This window comes from Lathyrus oleraceus, chromosome 7, assembly GCF_024323335.1.
Source record: "Lathyrus oleraceus cultivar Zhongwan6 chromosome 7, CAAS_Psat_ZW6_1.0, whole genome shotgun sequence".
Taxonomy (NCBI): domain Eukaryota; kingdom Viridiplantae; phylum Streptophyta; class Magnoliopsida; order Fabales; family Fabaceae; genus Lathyrus; species Lathyrus oleraceus.
In genome coordinates this window covers 539,879,645-539,901,309 of record NC_066585.1, presented here as the reverse complement: position 1 = coordinate 539,901,309, position 21,665 = coordinate 539,879,645, and the positions used below count along the sequence as shown (strand labels likewise).

The 21,665-nt window shown below is 40.4% G+C and overlaps 1 protein-coding gene across 1 annotated transcript; it reads left to right on the top strand.

Moving 5' to 3' along the window:
* Positions 1–7,116: 7,116 nt before the first annotated feature.
* On the top strand, positions 7,117–21,654 carry LOC127104873 (zinc finger BED domain-containing protein RICESLEEPER 2). The gene is made up of 5 exons (XM_051042018.1): positions 7,117–7,165; positions 7,273–7,705; positions 7,822–8,779; positions 21,339–21,479; positions 21,595–21,654. The coding sequence occupies exons 1-5, from the start codon at positions 7,117–7,119 to the stop codon at positions 21,652–21,654; spliced, it is 1,641 nt and encodes a 546-aa protein (XP_050897975.1).
* The last annotated feature ends 11 nt before the right edge of the window (positions 21,655–21,665 follow it).

Genomic DNA, 21,665 nt, shown 5'->3' with positions numbered 1-21,665 from the left:
TGCCCTGATCCTCATACCAGATGAGGTACGTAGGCAGGAGGTCGTGCGAGATCTCTCCGGGCACCCTTTTTTTTCTTTTTCTTTTTGTGTGTTTGCTTGACAATTGCTAGGCTCGAGTTCCTGACTCCTTAGTAACTTGTTGCTTGTTTGTTCTTGTGTGTGTAGGAGATGGATGTAAGCCCAGCAATTGGCATTCCGTATCCTCTTGTTGTGTGCTTGGAGTCCGGTATAAGTCCATCAAGTGGCATCTGGTTTCCAGTGTGGGTTTGTTTGGTTCGGAAGCTGATGTAAGTCCAGCGATTGGCATTCGGGTTCCATGTTTGCCTGCTTGTGTGTTTGTTTTGTTTGGCGTGCGTGAGCCGAACTACGGTAGCTCTGATTCTCATTCCAGATGAGATACGTAGGCATAGGATGCGATATCCTAGCGAGCCCGTTCCTCTCTTCCCCCACCTGTGTTGTCTTCGGTGTGTGTGTGTGTGGTGTTTGTTTAGCAACCTTTTCTTTCTCTAGAGCGTGGATCCCGTCGAGTACGACGGATGCGTAGGGGTGCTAATACCTTCCCTTCGCATAACCGACTCCCGATCCCTTTCTCTTTGGTCGCGAGACCATGTCTTTTCCAGGTTTACTCTGAGCGTTTCCTTTCCCTCTTTGGGATAAATAACGCACGGTGGCGGCTCTGTTTGTTTTTGTTTTAGCCCGCCGGTTGTTTTTTCGCGGATGCGGCAGCAGCTAGTCATGAAGAGGAAGGTGATGATGAATAAAGTTTTAATGATGAGGATAGAGGATTGGAGGAGGTTTCAATGATGGAAAGCTTGCTATTACAAAGTGAAGAATTTTAAAAGCTTTTCGGTCATTATTTCTTTTTATGTTTATGCTTTTATTCCAGTTGAATTTTGTTTTTACTCTTATTTCGGTTGTAGTTCAAAACTATTTCGGGGATGTGTAATTCTACTTTTTACTCTTTTTGGGAGTACCCTTTTGTCGGTGTTTACACCAAAAACTTTGAATGTTTAAGTAATTATTAAGTTGTTATTGATTATGTTGCATGTTTTAATTTTTTTAGCAAAGAAATTTATTGTTGTTTGTCTTCAAGTTTAGTTTTCTAACTTTATTATAGAAGCAAAGCAAGACTCAATCAAGTTTTAAAGCTTTTCAACAAAAATGTGATGGTGATGATATAAATTTTGATGTGAAGCATGCAAGAAAGGTACATGGTTATTGCTTTGTAGAATGTTAGCATGAATTTGAATTTTGTGCTTTGTGCAAAATAATTTCATGCATCATTTTGCAAAAACTTTTTCGAATTCTTGAATAAATTAGGACTAAACCATAAATTATGAGAAAACTCTCCATTGTTCACTAAATTTCTAAGGATAACTGATAATTCTTGTTTTAGCTCAGTTGATTCATGTTAAATCTTGCATTTGTTGTAAATTTGTGAAAGCATGGAAGACCCTTTTAGAAATACCAATAAACCAAAAATGACTTCAACTTACCTTGTGAGAGAGTGAGTATTTGAAAGACCCTTTGAGCCATAAAAATCTTGAATAAATGAATTGAAAAGTTCAACAAAATTGATTAATTGCAAATTTTTCTTCAAAGTAAACACAACCCAATTTTGTTGGGAAAAAATGAAGAACACGTTCTTGAAAGGAAAGAAATAAATGTTTAAAGTTTGGGAGAAATTTTAGTTGAATGAAATAAGAAAAAGAAAAATGTTAAAAAGGGCCAATGAAGAGAAATAAAATAAAGAAAAAGCCAACAAAGAAAAAAGATTGCATTGGCTATCAAAAGACATTGAGGGATGAAAAAGAGAATGAGAAAAGAACAAGAATATATGTTATGTCAACTTGAAGTGTTCTTCATAAAATTTTAAACCAATGTTGTTTCAAAAACCTAGAAATGACCCTTTGTTGTGAAACTCGACCAAGTTTCAACCATGAAAAGCCCTTAGTGATATATGCTTCTATGATTTCACAATGATTGTTGAGATGAATGCATGAATTGATCTGGACGCTAACAAGATTATCAGATGAGAGCATTTATCTCAAATGAATGATTACAAAATTCTTCGTCTATTTTATTAAGATGAGAGTTAGGGTGATTCAAGTATGAAAATGTTGTTACTTGAGAATGTATTACATGATTTTTATGTTTAGAACTTAATTCATGTTCGTGTTTTGATTCTAGAAAGTGATTGAGCATTACATGTACACGTGCATCTGTTAAATTTGAACCATGCATGTTTCTTGTGATTTTGAAGCTTGAGTAAATCTTCTTGTTTTCTTTAAGAGAGTTTAAACTTTATTTGAGGGAAAACAAAGATTCAATTTGGGGAGAGTTTTATGAGTGCCAAATTGAACTATAATTTCACATAAAAACTTGGCATTTGTAAGCTCAATTTTATGTTTTCGATCATTTAGTTACCTGATTTTTGATATAATCTAACTTTAATTGCATTTAGTTGTGGTATATTTGATGTGTGTGTGTGTGTTAGTATGCCGGAATTGATGCATTAATAAAAAAATTACTACACAAAACAAAGAAAATGTCACAAAGCAAGGATAAAGAAGTCAGCAAGCTCGCCCAACGAGAAGGAGCGAAGTGAGGGCGAGCTCGCTCAGCGAAGTGAAGGTGAGGCAAAGAAGAAGAATTCCAGTAGGAAAAGTTGTCATGGTCGTCGAGCGAGGTTTTTAGCAGGAAGCTCCCCGGGCAAAATCTTGGTCGTCGAGCGAGAAAGGAAATTCTCCCAGGGGCAGTTTGAGGTGTGTGTGCTGGCAGAAGCGACTTCCAAAAAGGTGATTTCTCTGGAGAGCTCTTGGTCTCCAGGCGAGACAGGAAATTTTATTTTTCTATAAATATCAACCGAATCATAATTTGGAAAAACACTTGACATTTGTATGCCCTAAAACTCAGAATCCATTGAATCAGAGTTGAATACGCAACCTTGATAGATTAATCCACTTGGATGCTTATTCATCTTTTGTCATTTCTTTTGGAGCAAGTTACTATGGTCCTGGTAAAGAGGCAACAATGACAACTCTAACGGGCCTCCTTTAAATACCTGAGGTAGCACTGGCTCATCAGTCTCATCAGCCAGAGGTGGCACTGGCTCATCAACCTGAGGTACATTCGTTGTTTGGGGTGGCACTAGTGTCTCAGATATCTCCGGTGACTCTGGTGCCTATGCACCTGAATAGGTGAAACCTGTCTCCTATGAGAAGATGGAGGCAATGATGTGTCACTATGTGTCACGTGTCTCCCACGAGAAGAAGAATGTGAAGATATATGAGCCCTAGAAGTCGATGCCTCTGCATGAACCAGACTAGAGGGAACATGAGCCTCTGAAACCTGGCTCTTTTTCCTTTGGATAGATGTATGTTGTGCAATCCTCCCATGTCTCAGTCTATCGTCTCTATCAGCCACAATGCATGTAAGTAAATCATACAATCGTGACACAATTACTACAAGCAACCCTACAAGCAAGAAAAGTAAAAAAGAAAAACAAACAGATAAATTACGGAGATGTATCTCCAATTCCTGGGAATCCAAACGTTGAAAAATCACGGAGATGCATCTTCGGAGTTTCCTGCAACTTTCATCTTCGTCAATGGCGCTGATGCAGCCTACCACCACCCCAAAAATAATGCATTGATCCTTACTTTTAACTATCAAATACATTTCTCATAATGTATCAATTATCAAACATGCATAAACTATGTATTTCAATACCTAATCATCAATATCTATAAATCTATACAAAAACTCCAAAAAAATTACAAAAATAAAAAACTTACAAATTGTGAGTTTACTTCAGTTTTGAATGAGCTCTTTGATGTATTTGATGTTGATGGAAAAAACTTTGAACTTGGTTGATTGATTTTGAGAGAATGTGAGTTGAGAGAGTTTGGAAAAGGTTTTAAGTTGTTTTTTTAGAAGTGGGGAAGGAGAAAGGGTTATGGCGCGTTTTAGAACAATTAGCGTTCGAATATGTACACGAAGATGTACATCTCCATAATATACACGAAGATGTATCTCTATAATTTTTTAATATTAAATCTGAATTCTATAGATTTAAGATGCGTCCGAAAATGCATCTCTGAAATCTAAAAATATTTTTATATTTTTATGTGATTCTAATAATACATAAGATGGATTATGAAAAATTAGCTTTTTGAGAACTGCTATGTCTTTGCACGAATTGCTATATCTTTTTCAGCAAAAGATGATAGTCAACAGTAGTCATGGACTTGGTAGAACGAACAACACCACTGATATTGCCACCGGACCTCAATCACTTTTTTTAAAGAAATTCTATCACCAGTAGTTTCACGAGGTTAAGATTTAGAGTTCAAAGTGAGAACTATTTTTCTGGGAATTGAGTTTCCTTTCATGATTCATTGCAAGACAGAAATAATACTGATCATATTTTTTTTCTGTGACATTTTTGTTTTTGGATTGAGCTAGGGTAACTTTTCATTATGATTTCAGCCACGAGACCAAAGGTTTATCCAAGCAAATGGGGTACTTACTGTTACTGTCACTGTTGCTGCTGATTGGATTGGAAAATACACTCAAGTGTTGGTTAGATATTGAATTGGTTTCACTGTAGTACTTCTCTCTCTTTCTTTCTTTTTCTAATTATATTCAAGTTTGTTTCAAATATGCATAAAAATTAGAAGTGAGTGATATGAATGGACAAGTACCTTCCTAGTTTTGTCAGAATAAAAGGTACTGCTGCCACCCCTACTGCTGGCAATAAAACATAAACTAATTGTATTTGAAAAGTAATATCCATATATAGGGGTGGACATAAACCGCCCACCCGGCCCAACCCGGTGAAACCCGGAAAAAAAAAGAATTTGGGCGAGTTGGATCGGGCCAACGGGTCAACCGGGTTACAGGGGGTTCAAAAGAACGGGTCGGGTACCAAAAATGGACCCACGGGTACCCAGACCCGCCCATCTACGAAACACAGCGTTTTGTCATAGATTTCTCTTGTTCTCACTTCTCTCACTCTCGTTTTTCCTTTCCATATTCTCTCACTCTCTCGTTCCCTCACTCCACTCGTTCCCTCACTCCACTCGTTCCAGATCTTTCACTCTTTCATTCCAGTTACAATGTGATTAATTGTTTCCTTCCCATATTCTCTAATGTTTTCACACACTCTCCGTTAAATCACTCTTAGTTAGGATTTTTTAATTAGGGTTTCTGAATCTAAGGTTTTTAATTTAGGGTTAATGATGATTGTTGTTGTTACAGGTGATTAAAGGCTTTGGACCAGTTCTCTCACTCTACAGATGATTAGAGTTTGTGTTTTTTTTGCTTATATTGTTGCTATTTCGATGAATCTCTTTGTTCTCTCTAACTCTCTAACTTAAAAACTTGATTTGTGCATAATATTTGATTACTTTGGGTTGATCTTTCGAAACTGGAATGTGACTTTTGCTACCCCTGCATGAACCATGATTTTTGGAACTTAGGTAAAGACACAACTCATGATTTTGCTCTGTTTTCACTCTGTTCCTTCATCTCTTTCCCGCAACATAAGCTACTATACATTATACTTTGTTAGTTGTTTGAAATATTGAGTTTTATGTCGGTTTCTTTTTTAGTTTATGTTAGAAATATTGAGTTTTATGTCAGTTTTTTTCCTGCTATGTTATGTGATATTTCATGTATCCGGTTTTCTGCGATCCGCTATTAATAACAATTAAACTGGTTATAGTTGCAGGTGATATTTCAGTTCTCATATCAGTGGCTAGTCTTGCCTTGGCAAATTAAACAAATAAGGTATCATAGTCTTACATGTTTCTACCAAAAGTCTTACATGTTTCTTTTTAATTCTTAATAAACTCATATGATTGAAAACAATTTAAGTCTTACTCATTACTTCATATGGTGTATTGGTTACCCACTGTCCATGAGAAAGGAGGTGTGCCATGTATTATTGTGTGTAAAATAGGTTTTAAAATAGTGCAGTATTATAACCCTTCCATTAATTGTTTATAAATTTTACATTAATACATTGATGGCAACAATATGTATTACCTAATGATGTTATTGATGTTATTGATATTTGATTTGGATAGATGGATCAACGTCAAAGTAGCACGGAAAGAGTCTTAGAGCAATGCAATTGTAAGTGTATTTGACTTCGTGTCTTTGAAATATGAATTGGGACTGCTATATAACTGCTATATGAATTGGGACTGCTATATAACTTCGTGTCTTTGAAATATGAATTGGGACTGCTATATGAATTGGGACTATTATATAACTGCTATATGAATTGGGACTGCTATATAACTGCTATGTGAATTGGGACTGCTATATAACTTCGTGTCTTTGAAATATGAATTGGGACTGCTATATGAATTGGGACTGCTATATGAATTGGGACTGCTATATAACTGCTATATAACTGCTATATGAATTGGGCTTGTTAAGTCACTGTTTTGAGAATTGGGACTGTTAAGCCACTTTTTTGAGAAGTCACTGTTTTGAATATGAATTGCATATGAATTGGGACTGTTAAGTCACTGTTTTGAGAAGTATGTAATATTTTGCTATGGCATTAGAAGATTTGCATAGGTTTATGCGTTTTTATACTAATATGCCTCAACTTTGGCTTTTTGTTTTAGTTGGTTTATAAGGTATCTCGTGCATTGCATGATTTTTCAAAGTCATAAAAAACATTGAGATGGTATAAGTTGAAAATGAGGATATGCATGATTAGATTTGAAATTTAAAACATGAGATATTTAAATAATTGTCATTCATAGAAACAAGATACGAAACTAAGCCATTCTTCAGTACACGTCCTTCAGTTTAATGGATTCATGTGGATTTGGGGGGTTGAGTGTCAAGGATTTCAACTTTGTAAATTAATTATTTATAAAAAAAAATGTGGATTCATGTGGATACTGTTCTGTTATGTATACTTCTATGTATACTGTTCTTTTATGCATAAATGTTATTTACTGCTATGTATAACTGCTATGCATAACTGCTATTTACTGCTATTTACTGTTATGCATAACTGCTATTTACTGCTATGTATAACTGCTATGCACAACTGCTATTTACTGCTATTTACTATTATGCATAACTGCTATGTATACTGCTATAACTGCTATTGCTATAACTGCTATTTGCCAGCACTGTGCTATCACTGCTATTTGCCAGCACTTCTATTGTTGTCTCTGTTTTATGAATTGGAACCGTTATTTGTTGATTGGTAGTTCTTGATTGGCTCCTTCGCTATTTTAGTGACTGGTGAGCCTAATCAAAATCTACCAATTAATGAAGTAGGTTCAGCTATGCAACCTATAAAGAAGAGGAAATCTAGTGCAAGTGGTTCTAGGCAAACATCTGCTTGCTGGGAACATTTTATTAGATTACCCGATGACCTAGTTGATGCACCCACTGCAGCCTGCAAACACTGCCATAAAAAATACTTGTGTGACCCTAGGACTCACGACACCACTAATTTGAACCACCATATTTTAAAATGTTCTAAGAAGCCCTTTGTCGTGTCAACTGACTCCACACAAACTATTCTAACCTACCCAAGTGTAGATGGTAAACTGGTTCAAGTTAGCTCTAGATTTGACAAGAAAGCTTGTAGAAGTGCTTTGTCAGTTTTTGTAGTTCTAGATGAGCAGCCATTTAGTGCAGTAGAGGGTGAAGGGTTTATTCCAAAGTAATGCAGCCCCAATTTACCACCCCATCTAGGCGTATGGTAGCTAGGGACTGTTTTCAGCTATACTTGGATGAAAAACAAAAGTTAAAGGCCTTTTTTAAGTCTGATTGCAATAGGGTAACACTTACTACTGATTGCTGGACTTCTATACAAAATCTCAACTACTTGACCCTTACGGCACACTTTGTGGATAACGAATGGAAGTATCAAAAAAGAATTATAAGCTTTACCGTAATTCCAAACCACAAAGGTGAAACTGTAGGTAGGAAGATTGAAGAAGTGTTAAGGGATTGGGGAATTAGGAATGTGTCAACCATAACTGTTGATAATGCCACTTCAAATGATGTTGCTGTGACATATCTAAAGAGAAAAATAGCAAATATGAATGGGTTAATGGGGGATGGAGAGTGTTTTCATATGAGGTGTTCAGCTCACATTTTGAACTTGGTGGTAAATGAGGGTTTGAAAGATAAACATTTATCTGTAACTAGTGTTAGAGATGCTGTTAGATTTGTTAAGTCCTCACCTCATAGGGCAGCCAAGTTTAAAGAATGCATTGAATTTGCTGGAATAACTTGCAAAAAATTAGTATGTCTTGATGTTTCAACTCGTTGGAACGCGGCATATTTAATGCTAGAGGTTGCGGAGAAGTTTCAACTCGCTTTTGAAAAGCTTGAGGATGAAGAGTCGAGCTATAGGGAGTTCTTTGGAAAAGGTAATCCCCCTAGTAATGATGATTGGGACATTGCTAGGGCTTTTAGCGCTTTCCTAAAGTTATTCTATGAAGCAACTAAGACTTTTTCCACCTCTCAAAATGTGAGTTTGCATACTTGTTTTCACCAAGTGTCTGCCATTTATTGTGAGTTAAAGCAAGCCACTTTGAACTTAAATGATTTTTTTGCAAGTGTGGGTGGAGATATGATGGAAAAATATAATAGATATTGGGGAAGTCCTGATAAGATGAACAAGATGATATATTTTGGTATTATTCTTGATCCAAGATACAAGTTGAGTTCCATTGAGTGGGCGTTTAAGGACATGTATGGAGTTGGATCAAAGTTTGGTAGTGACTTGGTAAAATCTATAAAAGATAATTTACAAAAGTTGTATGATTGGTGTCGCAACCTGAAAAATACAGTGTGCGAAAAAACAACCGACGAAAGAAAATGACAGAAGAGTCGCCACCGTGCGTTATTTATCCCAAAGGAGGGAAAGGAAACGCTCGAAGTAAACCTGAAAAGAGGAAAGGAAAAGACAAGGTCTCGCAACCAAATCTTGGGTTCGGGAGTCGGTTATGCGAAGGGAAGGTATTAGCACCCCTACGCATCCGTAGTACTCTACGGGATCCACTTTTGTAGTTCTTGTCTAAAGGGTGTGAGTTTATCTTGTGATGTTTACTAAAAAAGGGGTTAAATGAAAATGACTCGCGCGGATGTCGCATCCACTGCATACGTATCTCATATGAATATGAGAATCAGAGTCTTCGTAGCTCGGCTGACCTATGGGTTGGGGGGATGTGTGCTCGCTAAGACATCGCGTCTTATGCCTACGTATCTCATCTGGAATGAGAATCAGAGCAAGCCGTAGTTCGGCTAACTACGGGATGCTCGACCTTTGGAGACTTACTCACCTGTAGTAGAAGGAGTAAACGTGTGTTTAGGAGAAGAAAAATCAATGAAGGGTTAGGGTTTGGGATGCTCATGCAAAAAGGCAGTCCTTGACGAAGGAACCGCGCTACCTGCGGGGATACGAACACATACAAAACAAACATGTATAAAGTAAATGTGCCAACAAGGCAATCAGAATAAATCTCCCAAATGGTATCCCACAAGCAAAGTGGAATATCCAGCGAGCCATCCCTGCAAAAGTCATGTGAGTCTTCACAAAAACTCAACAAAAGGGTTAGTGAAACAAGATAAGGATTAGGAGAAAACATGCTATGACAAACGCAAGTCAAATTAGAGCAAAACAGTATGGTTTTTCATGGATAACAGTATGGTTTCAGAAACCTCAAACCCTGTGGCATACACTTCAGAAATTAAAAGATTAAGCATTCAAGGCATTATTTATACATTCATACATAATTATGAACCCGTGGGCAAAAACCTAATGAAATTCATCCATCATACCTCAAACATTCAAAGTATTCAACTTCAAAGCACAAAGGTAATGGGAATAAGGGCAAACCTGATTGGAGAGATCGGTTGAAATCAAATGGCACGGCTGGATTTGCAAACCAATGTTAGGGTTTGCTTGAGCTGAAAGTGTGTGAGTCAGAATGAACCTTTCAGAGTTGCCTGGAGGTTGCTCTGAACTCTGTTAGCTCTTCTCTCACTATCTTTTTCCCCAGGGTTCTTCTCTCACTATCTTTTTCCCAGACAGGGTAATAGGAATAGAACGCCTTTTGTTTCACTGAAACTCTGAATTTATAACCTGATTTTTGTGGACCTGTGGGCTCAAACGAGAGAGGTCCAAGTCCAAGATTTATTTATTTATTTATTTATTTATTTATTTATTTATTTATTTATTTATTTATTTATTTATTTATTTATTTATTTATTTATTTTTCAAAACACGTGGGCTTCACCTAGCGAGCATGACAGCTCATGAACAAACCTTTGCTCCTTCAAGATTAACGTTTTGACTGACGAATAGACCCCTGTTGGAAGTAACTCAAGTCTTTCCCCTGTGTTGACTGATCATCTAAATAGAGCCCACAAAGTGTCCTGGATGATGTTCAAGCTTCTTGGATCCGATTCCGATTGCCATGATGAAATGCAAATGCTAAATGACCTAAAAAATGAATGCATGCATGAGGTGTAAAGCGTATGCTTCCAGGAAAAATGAAGGGTAAATTTTGGGGTATTACAGCTGCCCCTATTCAATCAACTGGAGACCTGGAAAGAAGATAGCAGCGGCTTTCGTGCTTTCGAGGTATCAAGGGATTGAATACAATAAAAGCCCGAAAATTTGCACTGAAGTGAAGTGAAGTAACAATGCCTGTTAGAATCGGCAAAGAGGTGGTCTTGAAAGAAGAATCCGTCTGGTACGGTGAGAGTCAGTCTGAATACCGAAAAAGAATGTTAACCTGAATACCAAAATAAATGGTAACACAGAAATAACCATGGCCTGAATGCCGCTCATCAGTCTGAATACCGAAAAAGAATGTTAACCTGGATACCAAAATAAATGGTAACACAGAAATAACCATGGCCTGAATGCCGCTCATCAGTCTGAATACTGGAAATGACTTCGATCTGAACATCGGGAGATATGAGATTATTAATATCGGTCTGAACATCGAGGGGCTGGCCTGAATGCCACAAATTGCGTCGACCTGAACGTCGGAAACTTCTTCGATCTGAACATCGGAAAATTGGCCTGGATGCCACAAGTTGCATCGACCTGAACGTCGGAAACTTCTTCGATCTGAACATCGGACAACTGGCCTGAACGCCACAAGTTGCGTCGACCTGAACGTCGGAAACTTCTTCGATCTGAACATCGGAAAACTGGCCTGAACGCCACAAGTTGCATTGACCTGAACGTCGGAAACTTCTTCGATCTGAACATCGAAAAACTGGCCTGAACGCCACAAGTTGCATCGACCTGAACGTCGGAAACTTCTTCGATCTGAACATCGGAAAACTGGCCTGAACGCCACAAGTTGCATCGACCTGAACGTCGGAAACTTCTTCGATCTGAACATCGGAAAACTGGCCTGAACGCCACTTCGGTCTGAATACCGGAAACTTCATGCCTGTCAGCATCGGTAGAAATAGGGAACGATAATAGAGGCGGCGCATGGGCCAATGACACTTGCTGGGGATAACAAAGGTAAGTCATGAACAATCTTCAGTCTGAGTACTGGAAACAACTTTTGGCTTATCACTTGGGATACCGAGAATGTTTTATGCTTACATGCGTATGTTTGAATTTTTCAATGGCGTAATGCTCCATGAAAATGGAAATGCTACGCGATTTGGGAGGATGCAATGCAATATGATTCTACATGCAGGGATGCGAAATGCTGGGTAGAATGCCAAGCTGAGGCAAGGGGATCTGCTGGGGAAATGATCACCATCTTCTGGATCCTGGAAAGGCTGTTGGAGATGCACAGCACAAAGAACTTTGTGGGGAAATGATCTGCCACACTGTGTTCTGGCAAACAACAAAATACTGAGGCTCTGACTGGGTCACCGATACGGTACCGAGATTCTGCTTCAAGGAAAGAGACCATGGATCTGGCGTCGAGATCATCGATCTGGCATCGAACCCTGAGGAGCAACCGCTTCTGCTGGGAAGATACAGTCTGGCACTGTCAACTCCGCTGGGGGTATATAGTCTGACATTGTCAACTCTACTGGGGAGTGCATAATCTGAAACCACCGCTTGGGGGGAGGTACAGTGGTGAGAACCTGGTGGGGATTGAAGAATCCCACGCTCTGATCAGCTCTGCAGGGATAAGATACCGAATTCGTCTGTTGGGGGAAAACATTCACGATCATCTGCAGGGGATTTTAAGGAAATGCCCCGAGGGTACCTGTTCTGAATAGACGATCCAAAGCACTTAAAATTTACAGCAATTTTAAATGTTTATTAAGCATGTACCTGTAAAGCTCTTATGTGTCATGATGCAATGTTTATCAAAAAATTCGGACGTCATTTTTGCAAACAAAACAGAAAAATGAAAGTGAAAACAGAGATATACTGAATAACATGATTTTATTGATTGAACGGCCTCTGAATAGGCATTTACATCAGGAAGCAATCCCTGGAAAGAGGTAATCGCGCAACAGATAAAAACAAACATTAATCTAATGGCAATGTGAAATGGATTTCTATTGGGTTCCAATTCTTGCCATGACTTGCTCGTCTTCAAGATCCTCCAGATGATCAGCTTTCTGAAAGAGTGATTGGACTGTTTCCTATCCTTCAAAAGTTTCCGGTCATTGACACGAGATGAGATTCAGAACTACTCAAAACGCAGTCATTCGCTTAATCCCTAACTTTTGCCTGGATCGCCCTTTTCGGGTTTTCAATCCACCGGGATACCCATTTTTGCCTAAGTTGCCTTTTCAGGTTTTTAACTTACCGGGTGTACAATCTTTTCACTTTTAATCCCTAATTTTTGCCCGAACCTTTTTCATTTTCTTGGTTCGCCGGGATGCCCATTTTTGCCTGGACTACTCTTTTTATTGTCCAGCGGGTCTATTTCATGCGAAGTATTTTTTAACTGCGTCTGAGTTCACCGGGGAAGTGAAGTTTTCACCATCCATCGTTGCAAGCATTAAGGCCCCACCATCAAAAACCTTGGTGACAATATACGGTCCATCATAGTTAGGAGTCCACTTGCCCCTGTGATCTGTTTGAGGAGGAAGGATCCTTTTCAACACCAAATCTCCGACCTGGAAGCATCGAGGACGCACTTTCTGATCAAAGGCTCTCTTCATCCGACTTTGATACAACTGCCCATGACAAATGGCTGCCATTCGCTTCTCTTCGATAAGACTCAACTCATTGAACCTTGTCCGAATCCATTCAGCTTCGTCTAACTTGACATCCAACAAGACTCTTAGAGAAGGAATCTCCACTTCAACAGATAGGACTGCTTCCATACCATACACAAGGGAGTAAGGGGTTGCCCCGGTCGATGTACGTACTGAAGTACGGTACCCATGCAAGGCGAAGGGTAGCATCTCATGCCAATCTCTGTATGTAACGACCATCTTCTGCACAATCTTCTTTATGTTCTTATTTGCCGCTTCAACATCACCGTTCATCTTAGGGCGGTAAGGGGCAGAATTGTGATGCTGAATGTTGAAGTTCCGGCACAACTCCTTCATCATTTTGTTGTTGAGATTAGAACCATTATCAGTAATGATTCTTTCGGGAATCCCATAGCGACAAATGATTTCTTTCTTGATGAATCGGGCAACCACATGTCTGGTGACCTTCGCAAATGACGCTGCTTCGACCCACTTGGTGAAATAGTCGATGGTAACAAGGATGAAGCGATGCCCATTGGAAGCGGTCAGCTCAATCCTTCAAATCATATCGATGCCCCACATAGCGAAAGGCCGTGGCGAAGACATCACATTCAAAGGATTCGGCGGCACATGCACCTTATCAGCATAAATCTGGCATTTATGGCACTTCCGAGCATATTTGAAACAATCAGATTCCATGGTCATCCAGTAATAACCTGCTCTCAACAATTTCTTAGCCATTGCATGTCCGCCGACATGAGTACCGAAGGAGCCTTCATGAACTTCCTGCATTAACATGTCTGCTTCGTGTCTTTCCACGCATTTAAGCAGAACCATGTCGAAGTTCCTCTTATACAGCACATCGTCTTTGTTCAAGAAGAAACTGCCTGCCAATCTTCTCAAAGTCTTTCTATCATTGTTGGATGCCCCTGCAGGGTACTCTTGATTCTTCAGAAAGCACTTGATGTCGTGATACCAGGGCTTGTCATCAACTACCAGTTCAGCAGCACACACATACGCGGCCCTATCAAGGCGCATCACGTCGATCTTGGGAGCATGGTTCCAACGGATCACCGTGATCATGGAGGATAGAGTAGCAAGAGCATCTGCCATCTGGTTCTCATCACGAGGTATATGATACAACTTTACTGTTGTGAAGAAAGTCAACAGTCTTCTCGTGTAATCTCTGTAGGGGACCAGATTGGGCTGGAGAGTGTTCCAATCACCATTCACTTGATTGATCACCAGAGCTGAATCTCCAAATATGTCCAGAGTCTTGCTTCTCAAATCAATGGCTTGCTCAATACCCAAGATACAGGCTTCATACTCAGCTTCATTATTGGTGCACTCGAAAGTCAGACGAGCGGTGAAAGGCATGTGGGCACCTTTCGGAGTTGTAATGACAACACCAATTCCACTTCCTCTGGCGTTGACGGCCCCATCAAACATTAAAGTCCACTTTTCGTCTGGATCAGGTCCCTCTTCAACAACTGGCTCTTCACGGCCTTTCATCTTGAGGAACATGATGTCTTCATCTGGAAAATCAAACTTCATCGGCTCATAATCTTCAACCGGCTGTTGAGCAAGATAGTCTGACAGAATACTCCCCTTGATGGCTTTCTGGGAAGTATACTGGATGTCGTACTCTGTTAGTACCATTTGCCAACGAGCAACTCTTCCGGTGAGAGCTGGCTTCTCAAATATATACTTGACTGGATCCATTTTGGAGATCAGTAAGGTTATGTGAGACAGCATGTATTATCTCAATCGCTTCGCAGCCCATGCAAGTGCACAAAATGTTTTTTCAAGCATTGAGTATCTCGACTCGCAATCTGTGAATTTCTTACTCAGGTAGTAGATGGCATGCTCTTTCCTACCTGTCTCGTCGTGTTGACCGAGAACACAACCCATGGAATTGTCCAGTACTGTCAAATACATAAATAGCGGTCTCCCTGGGACCGGAGGCACAAGGATAGGAGGATTCTGGAAATACTCTTTTATCTTCTCGAAAGCCCTTTGACAATCATCATTCCACCTGATAGCCTGATCTTTTCTCAACAATTTGAATATTGGCTCACACGTGGCTGTTAGGTGAGAGATGAACCTTGCAATGTAGTTCAACCTCCCTAAGAAACCACAGACTTGTTTCTCTGTTCTTGGCTTAGGCATTTCCTGTATCGCTTTCACTTTGGCCGGATCCACCTCAATCCCTTTTCCGCTAACAACAAAACCCAGTAGTTTTCCAGATCTCACCCCAAAAGTACACTTGTTTGGATTAAGCCTCAGCTTGAATTTCCTCAAACGCTCAAACAGTTTCTGCAAATTCACCAAATGTTCTTCTTCTGTCTGAGATTTGGAAATCATATCATCAACATAAACCTCGATTTCATGATGAATCATATCATGGAACAGAGTCACCATCGCTCGCTGATATGTTGCTCCGGCATTTTTCAGACCAAACGGCATCACCTTGTAGCAGAAGGTTCCCCATGGGGTTATGAATGTTGTCTTCTCCATGTCTTCTGGTGCCATCTTAATTTGATTATAGCCAGAAAAGCCATCCATGAAGGAGAATACCGAGAACTGAGTCGTGTTATCCACCAAAACGTCAATATGAGGTAAGGGGAAATCATCTTTAGGACTAGCCCTGTTCAGATCCCGGTAGTCAACACACATCCGTACCTTTCCATCCTTCTTAGGTACTGAAACGATATTTGCAACCCATGGCGGATAATTTGTGACTGCTAGAAACCCTGCATCCAACTGTTTTTGCACTTCTTCCTTTATCTTGACAGCCATCTCTGGTCTTGTTCTTTTGAGCTTCTGCTTGACCGGAGGACAACCTTCTTTGAGCGGCAAGCGATGTACCACGATGTCTGTGTCAAGCCCTGGCATGTCCAGATAAGACCAAGCGAAGATGTCAACATACTCTTGCAGCAATTCAATCAACCCCTTCTTCACATTATCTTCCAAAGCAGCCCCTATCTTGATTTCTCTCTTGGCGTCCTCGGTGCCGAGATTAATCACTTCAACAGACTCTTGATGTGGTTGAATGACCCTTTCCTCTTGTTTTAATAACCTGGTAAGTTCTTCAGGGAGTTCACAGTCTTCATCACCCTCTTCTTCAGCTTGAAAGATTGGATTTTCAAAGTCGAAGCGAGCCATAGCAGAACCGTTATCAATAGGATCCGGTGATGTGCATCTGCATGAGTGATGGTATGTGCTTATGAGTGTGAAAGAAAAAAAAGTGGAAACTAAATAAAACATTGCCATTTTTTTTTGAAAAACTGCAAAAATAGAAAGACAGGGAACGAAATATTTGAATGCAAAAAGACGTCCTTTATTTATGATAAAAAATGCAAGTGTCACATAGATGAGCCCTATAATGAGTCATTACGCCCTGGCGGAACGTAAGACTTGGATATGCATGAATAAACAAAGAAAATTACTCCTCCAGACAAGTGGCTTGGACAATCTCCTCAGAAGACCAATTGTTGAGAACTTCACCCGGGATCCTCGGACGCACCTAGTTATCGATGTCGCAATCACTATCCCCATCTTCATTGTTGACCGCAGAGACTAATTTGACTTCTCCTTCAACCATGTTAACGTTGGCTCCACCATGCTGGGGCATGGGATTGTTGACGACATTAGGAGCTGGTGCAAAGTTAACGGCCTTTGAATCAGTGAGGTCCTGAACTACGTACTTAAAAGCTTTGCAGTTCTCAATATTGTGGCCAGGTGCCCCAGAGTGGAAGCTACACCTAGCGTTGGCATCGTAACCCACCGGAAGCCTGCCAACGGGAGGAGCCAGAGTGCGCAACTGCACAAGTTGTAGTTGTTGAAGCCTAGAAAGCAACTGAGCGTACGACATTGGAAGAGTGTCGAAACGCCGGTCCATCGTCCTTGGCCTCGGTTGATAGGCGGGTCTGTTACCCGGTTGTTGTGGTTGGTACTGAGCTGGTTGACGCTGTGGTTGTTATTGTTGTAGTGGTGCTGCAGCTGGAATGGTCACAGCCGCAACATACGGTTGCTGATGATAGTTCTGAAAGTTATTCCTCCGGTTATCCCTGTTTTGATAAGAAGATATGGCACTTGCATCCCCTTCTCTCCCCTTCTGTCCCTGAATGAACGGCTTCTTCACCCCTGATGAAGATCCATCTCCGCTCTGGGTCTTGTATATCTTCAGGTAATTCTCCACCCTCTCTCCGGTAGAGACTACATCAGCAAAATTGGAGGCATTGCAACCCACCAGGCACTCCAAATAAGGTCCTGGCAGAGTGTTCATGAACATGTTAGCCATTTCCTTCTCCAACATAGGAGGTTGAACACGGGAAGTTGTTTCTCTCCAGCGTTGAGCATATTCTCTGAAGCACTCATTGCTTTTAAGAGACAGATTTTGAAGTTGAGTTCTGTCTGGAGCCATGTCTGCATTATACTGATACTGCTTCACGAAAGCCTCAGCCAAATCCCTCCAGCAACGGATGTGGGCTCTGTCCAGCCTCATATACCATTCCAGGGATGCCCCAGCTAGGCTGTCCTGGAAAAAGTACATAAGCAACTTTTCGTCATCGGAGTATGCAACCATTTTACGGAAATAGGCTTGCACATGGGTCTTCGAGCAAGAGTTGCCATTGTATTTGTCAAATATCGGGACCTTGAATTTCGGTGGCACTCTCACACCTGGGACCAGCCCCAAGTCAGCAACATCTACTCCTAGAGGATTCTGTCCTTCCACTGCCTTCAACCTCTCTTCCAATCTTCTAAACATGGGGTCCACACCATGACCCATACCAAAGTCTTCCTGCAGTAGGGGGAACTGATCGTCCTGATCATCATGAACGGGCTGTTGACCGAAGGTGACATGTAGGATTGGGATAGGCCCCGGTCCATTGGGTCCATTAGCCTCTCCAGCTGGAGGATCAGTCACCGTCTCTGGTTGAGCAGGGGGATTCCTCTGTATCATCTGCCTGAGCTCTTGCTGTCCCTGAGCCACCCCTTGAACCACATCCATGAATTGATTCATGCGGATTTTCATCTCGGCGAACTCTGCCTGTAGGCTCTCCATTACTCTCTGTTGGTTTCTGCGGGTACCGTACCGGTGAATGCCTGGGTCAGCTATCCTGTTGATGGAACACCAAACAAACTGAGAACACTGTGGTGGTACCTGTTATGCAATACATGCTAATGAATATGTAAATGCAATGACATGTTTATCAATTCCAAAGGTATTCTACCCCCTTGATTCCAGTCTCTCAATAGATAAACGATGTAAAAAAAAAAACTAAGCCGTTGATGAGAACCAAGAAAATTCCGACTAGAATCAAGTAGAAGATATAAACCCCACAGAAATGGATAAACATGTGTGAATGATTATGAATGCAAAATGATGTGATGCAAAATGATGTGAATGCAGTGCAGTGGCATGGGAATCAGGATCGCTGTATCTGCTTGAACATCTGTCAGGTTGCACTGTCGGGAGAGAAATTAAGAGCACACCAAACAAAGGTCATGAGATGGATCATGTTATCCTTAATATCAACCACCCATTTTGGTGGATTATGGTTTACACCTTATCAACACCCAAGTTTCATTGATATTAAGGATACCTGATCGGATCAACCATGAATCAAGGGTTTGTTGCAAGTCACGAGCATAGAGTTTAGGTTAAGAACCACCCAAAAGGAGTGTACTAAGGTTTAAACCTGCCAAACATGTTCTACAAAAGGTTCCCATAGCCATAATCCCATCTTTCGGATATTATCGGAGGAACGACTACTCGTATTCCAAAAATATTCTCAAGAGAGACTCTTATGAGTGTAGTATCGCGTAACAATCGTATCAAATCTTACACTTGAACGACTTTCGCACTACGTCCTACGAATAGGCCAAGATGGGTTTGGTAAACTAAGGTCCTCGGCTTCTAAGGTCTATATTGAAAAAAGTAATGTCTAACCACAACTTACTTGTGTGACATTATTGATCTCAACATGACCTCCACCAAGTGAATGGGCTTGCAAGTCAACTTGCTAAGGAATAACTCCATACAAGTCGACAAGACTATGCCATTCTCCTATCCTAAGTGCACTCGAGTTCGGGTATAGAACTCATCTCACAAAGATCACCAAGCAGCCATAGCCAGCTAACAGATACAGCAATGATATGTACACAATGAAATAAGGTAAAGCAGGTAAATAAATAACTGTACAAAAGCATGAACACCCAATAAACAAACAAACTACAAAAGCTAGGAGGGACTCGCTTAGGGAAACCGGGTCCCCAGCAGAGTCGCCAGCTGTCGCAACCTGAAAAATACAGTGTGCGAAAAAACAACCGACGAAAGAAAATGACAGAAGAGTCGCCACCGTGCGTTATTTATCCCAAAGGAGGGAAAGGAAACGCTCGAAGTAAACCTGAAAAGAGGAAAGGAAAAGACAAGGTCTCGCAACCAAATCTTGGGTTCGGGAGTCGGTTATGCGAAGGGAAGGTATTAGCACCCCTACGCATCCGTAGTACTCTACGGGATCCACTTTTGTAGTTCTTGTCTAAAGGGTGTGAGTTTATCTTGTGCTGTTTACTAAAAAAGGGGTTAAATGAAAATGACTCGCGCGGATGTCGCATCCACTGCATACGTATCTCATCTGAATATGAGAATCAGAGTCTTCGTAGCTCGGCTGACCTATGGGTTGGGGGGATGTATGCTCGCTAAGACATCGCGTCTTATGCCTACGTATCTCATCTGGAATGAGAATCAGAGCAAGCCGTAGTTCGGCTAACTATGGGGTTAAGGATTATGTTTTGGGGGCGGACGACGTTACTACGCAATCTACCGGATGCTCGACCTTTGGAGACTTACTCACCTGTAGTAGAAGGAGTAAACGTGTGTTTAGGAGAAGAAAAATCAATGAAGGGTTAGGGTTTGGGATGCTCATGCAAAAAGGCAGTCCTTGACGAAGGAACCGCGCTACCTGCGGGGATACGAACACATACAAAACAAACATGTATAAAGTAAATGTGCCAACAAGGCAATCAAAATAAATCTCCCAAATGGTATCCCACAAGCAAAGTGGAATATCCAGCGAGCTATCCCTGCAAAAGTCATGTGAGCCTTCACAAAAACTCAACAAAAGGGTTAGTGAAACAAGATAAGGATTAGGAGAAAACATGCTATGACAAACGTAAGTCAGATTAGAGCAAAACAGTATGGTTTTTCATGGATAACAGTATGGTTTCAGAAACCTCAAACCCTGTGGCATACACTTCAGAAATTAAACGATTAAGCATTCAAGGCATTATTTATACATTCATACATAATTATGAACCCGTGGGCAAAAACCTAATGAAATTCATCCATCATACCTCAAACATTCAGAGTATTTAACTTCAAAGCACAAAGGTAATGGGAATAAGGGCAAACCTGATTGGAGAGATCGGTTGAAATCAAATGGCACGGCTGGATTTGCAAACCAATGTTAGGGTTTGCTTGAGCTGAAAGTGTGTGAGTCAGAATGAACCTTTCAGAGTTGCCTGGAGGTTGCTCTGAACTCTGTTAGCTCTTCTCTCACTATCTTTTTCCCCAGGGTTCTTTTCTCACTATCTTTTTCCCAGACAGGGTAATAGGAATAAAATGCCTTTTGTTTCACTGAAACTCTGAATTTATAACCTGATTTTTGTGGACCTGTGGGCTCAAATGAGAGAGGTCCAAGTCCAAGATTTATTTATTTATTTATTTATTATTTTTTTCGTTTTCCGTTTTTTTTTTGTTTTTCGTTTTTTTTTTCGTTTTTTGTTTTTTTTTCAAAACACGTGGGCTTCGCCTAGCGAGCATGACAGCTCATGAACAAATCTTTGCTCCTTCAAGATTAACGTTTTGACTGACGAATAGACCCCTGTTGGAAGTAACTCAAGTCTTTCCCTTGTGTTGACTGATAATCTAAATAGAGCCCACAAAGTGTCATGGATGATGTTCAAGCTTCTTGGATCCGATTCCGATTGCCATGATGAAATGCAAATGCTAAATGACCTAAAAAATGAATGCATACATGAGGTGTAAAGCGTATGCTTCCAGGAAAAATGAAGGGTAAATTTTGGGGTATTACAATTGGTATAAGCAAGCTTATGACCAAGAACATAATTCCATACAGCCTCTTGGTAGTGGTGGAAATAATGTCTCCAATGATGAAACAAATGCATCTATTGCCTGTTCATCACTTATGGCTAGAGCCGATGCTTTTGAGCAACATTTAGAGGAGCAAGACTCGATTGATCAACAAAATGAGCTTGAGGTGTATAATTATAGTAAGTGTGTCAAAAGGGATCCTAACTTTGACATTCTTGTGTGGTGGAAACGTAATTCAATCGAATATCCTATTTTATCTACAATGGCTAAAGATATTTTAGCCACACCAGTGTCTACTGTTGCTTCTGAAAGTGCTTTTAGCACAAGAAGGAGAGTCATAGAAACCTATAGG

Excerpts from the sequence above, each read along its gene's own strand:
- LOC127104873 (XM_051042018.1), top strand. The coding sequence starts at position 7,117 with ATGTATACTGCTATAACTGCTATTGCTATAACTGCTATTTGCCAGCAC. Across the intron at positions 7,166-7,272 it reads AACTGCTATTTGCCAGCACT|TGACTGGTGAGCCTAATCAA; the intron begins GTGCTATCACTG and ends TCGCTATTTTAG. Across the intron at positions 21,480-21,594 it reads ATCAACAAAATGAGCTTGAG|CCACACCAGTGTCTACTGTT; the intron begins GTGTATAATTAT and ends AAGATATTTTAG.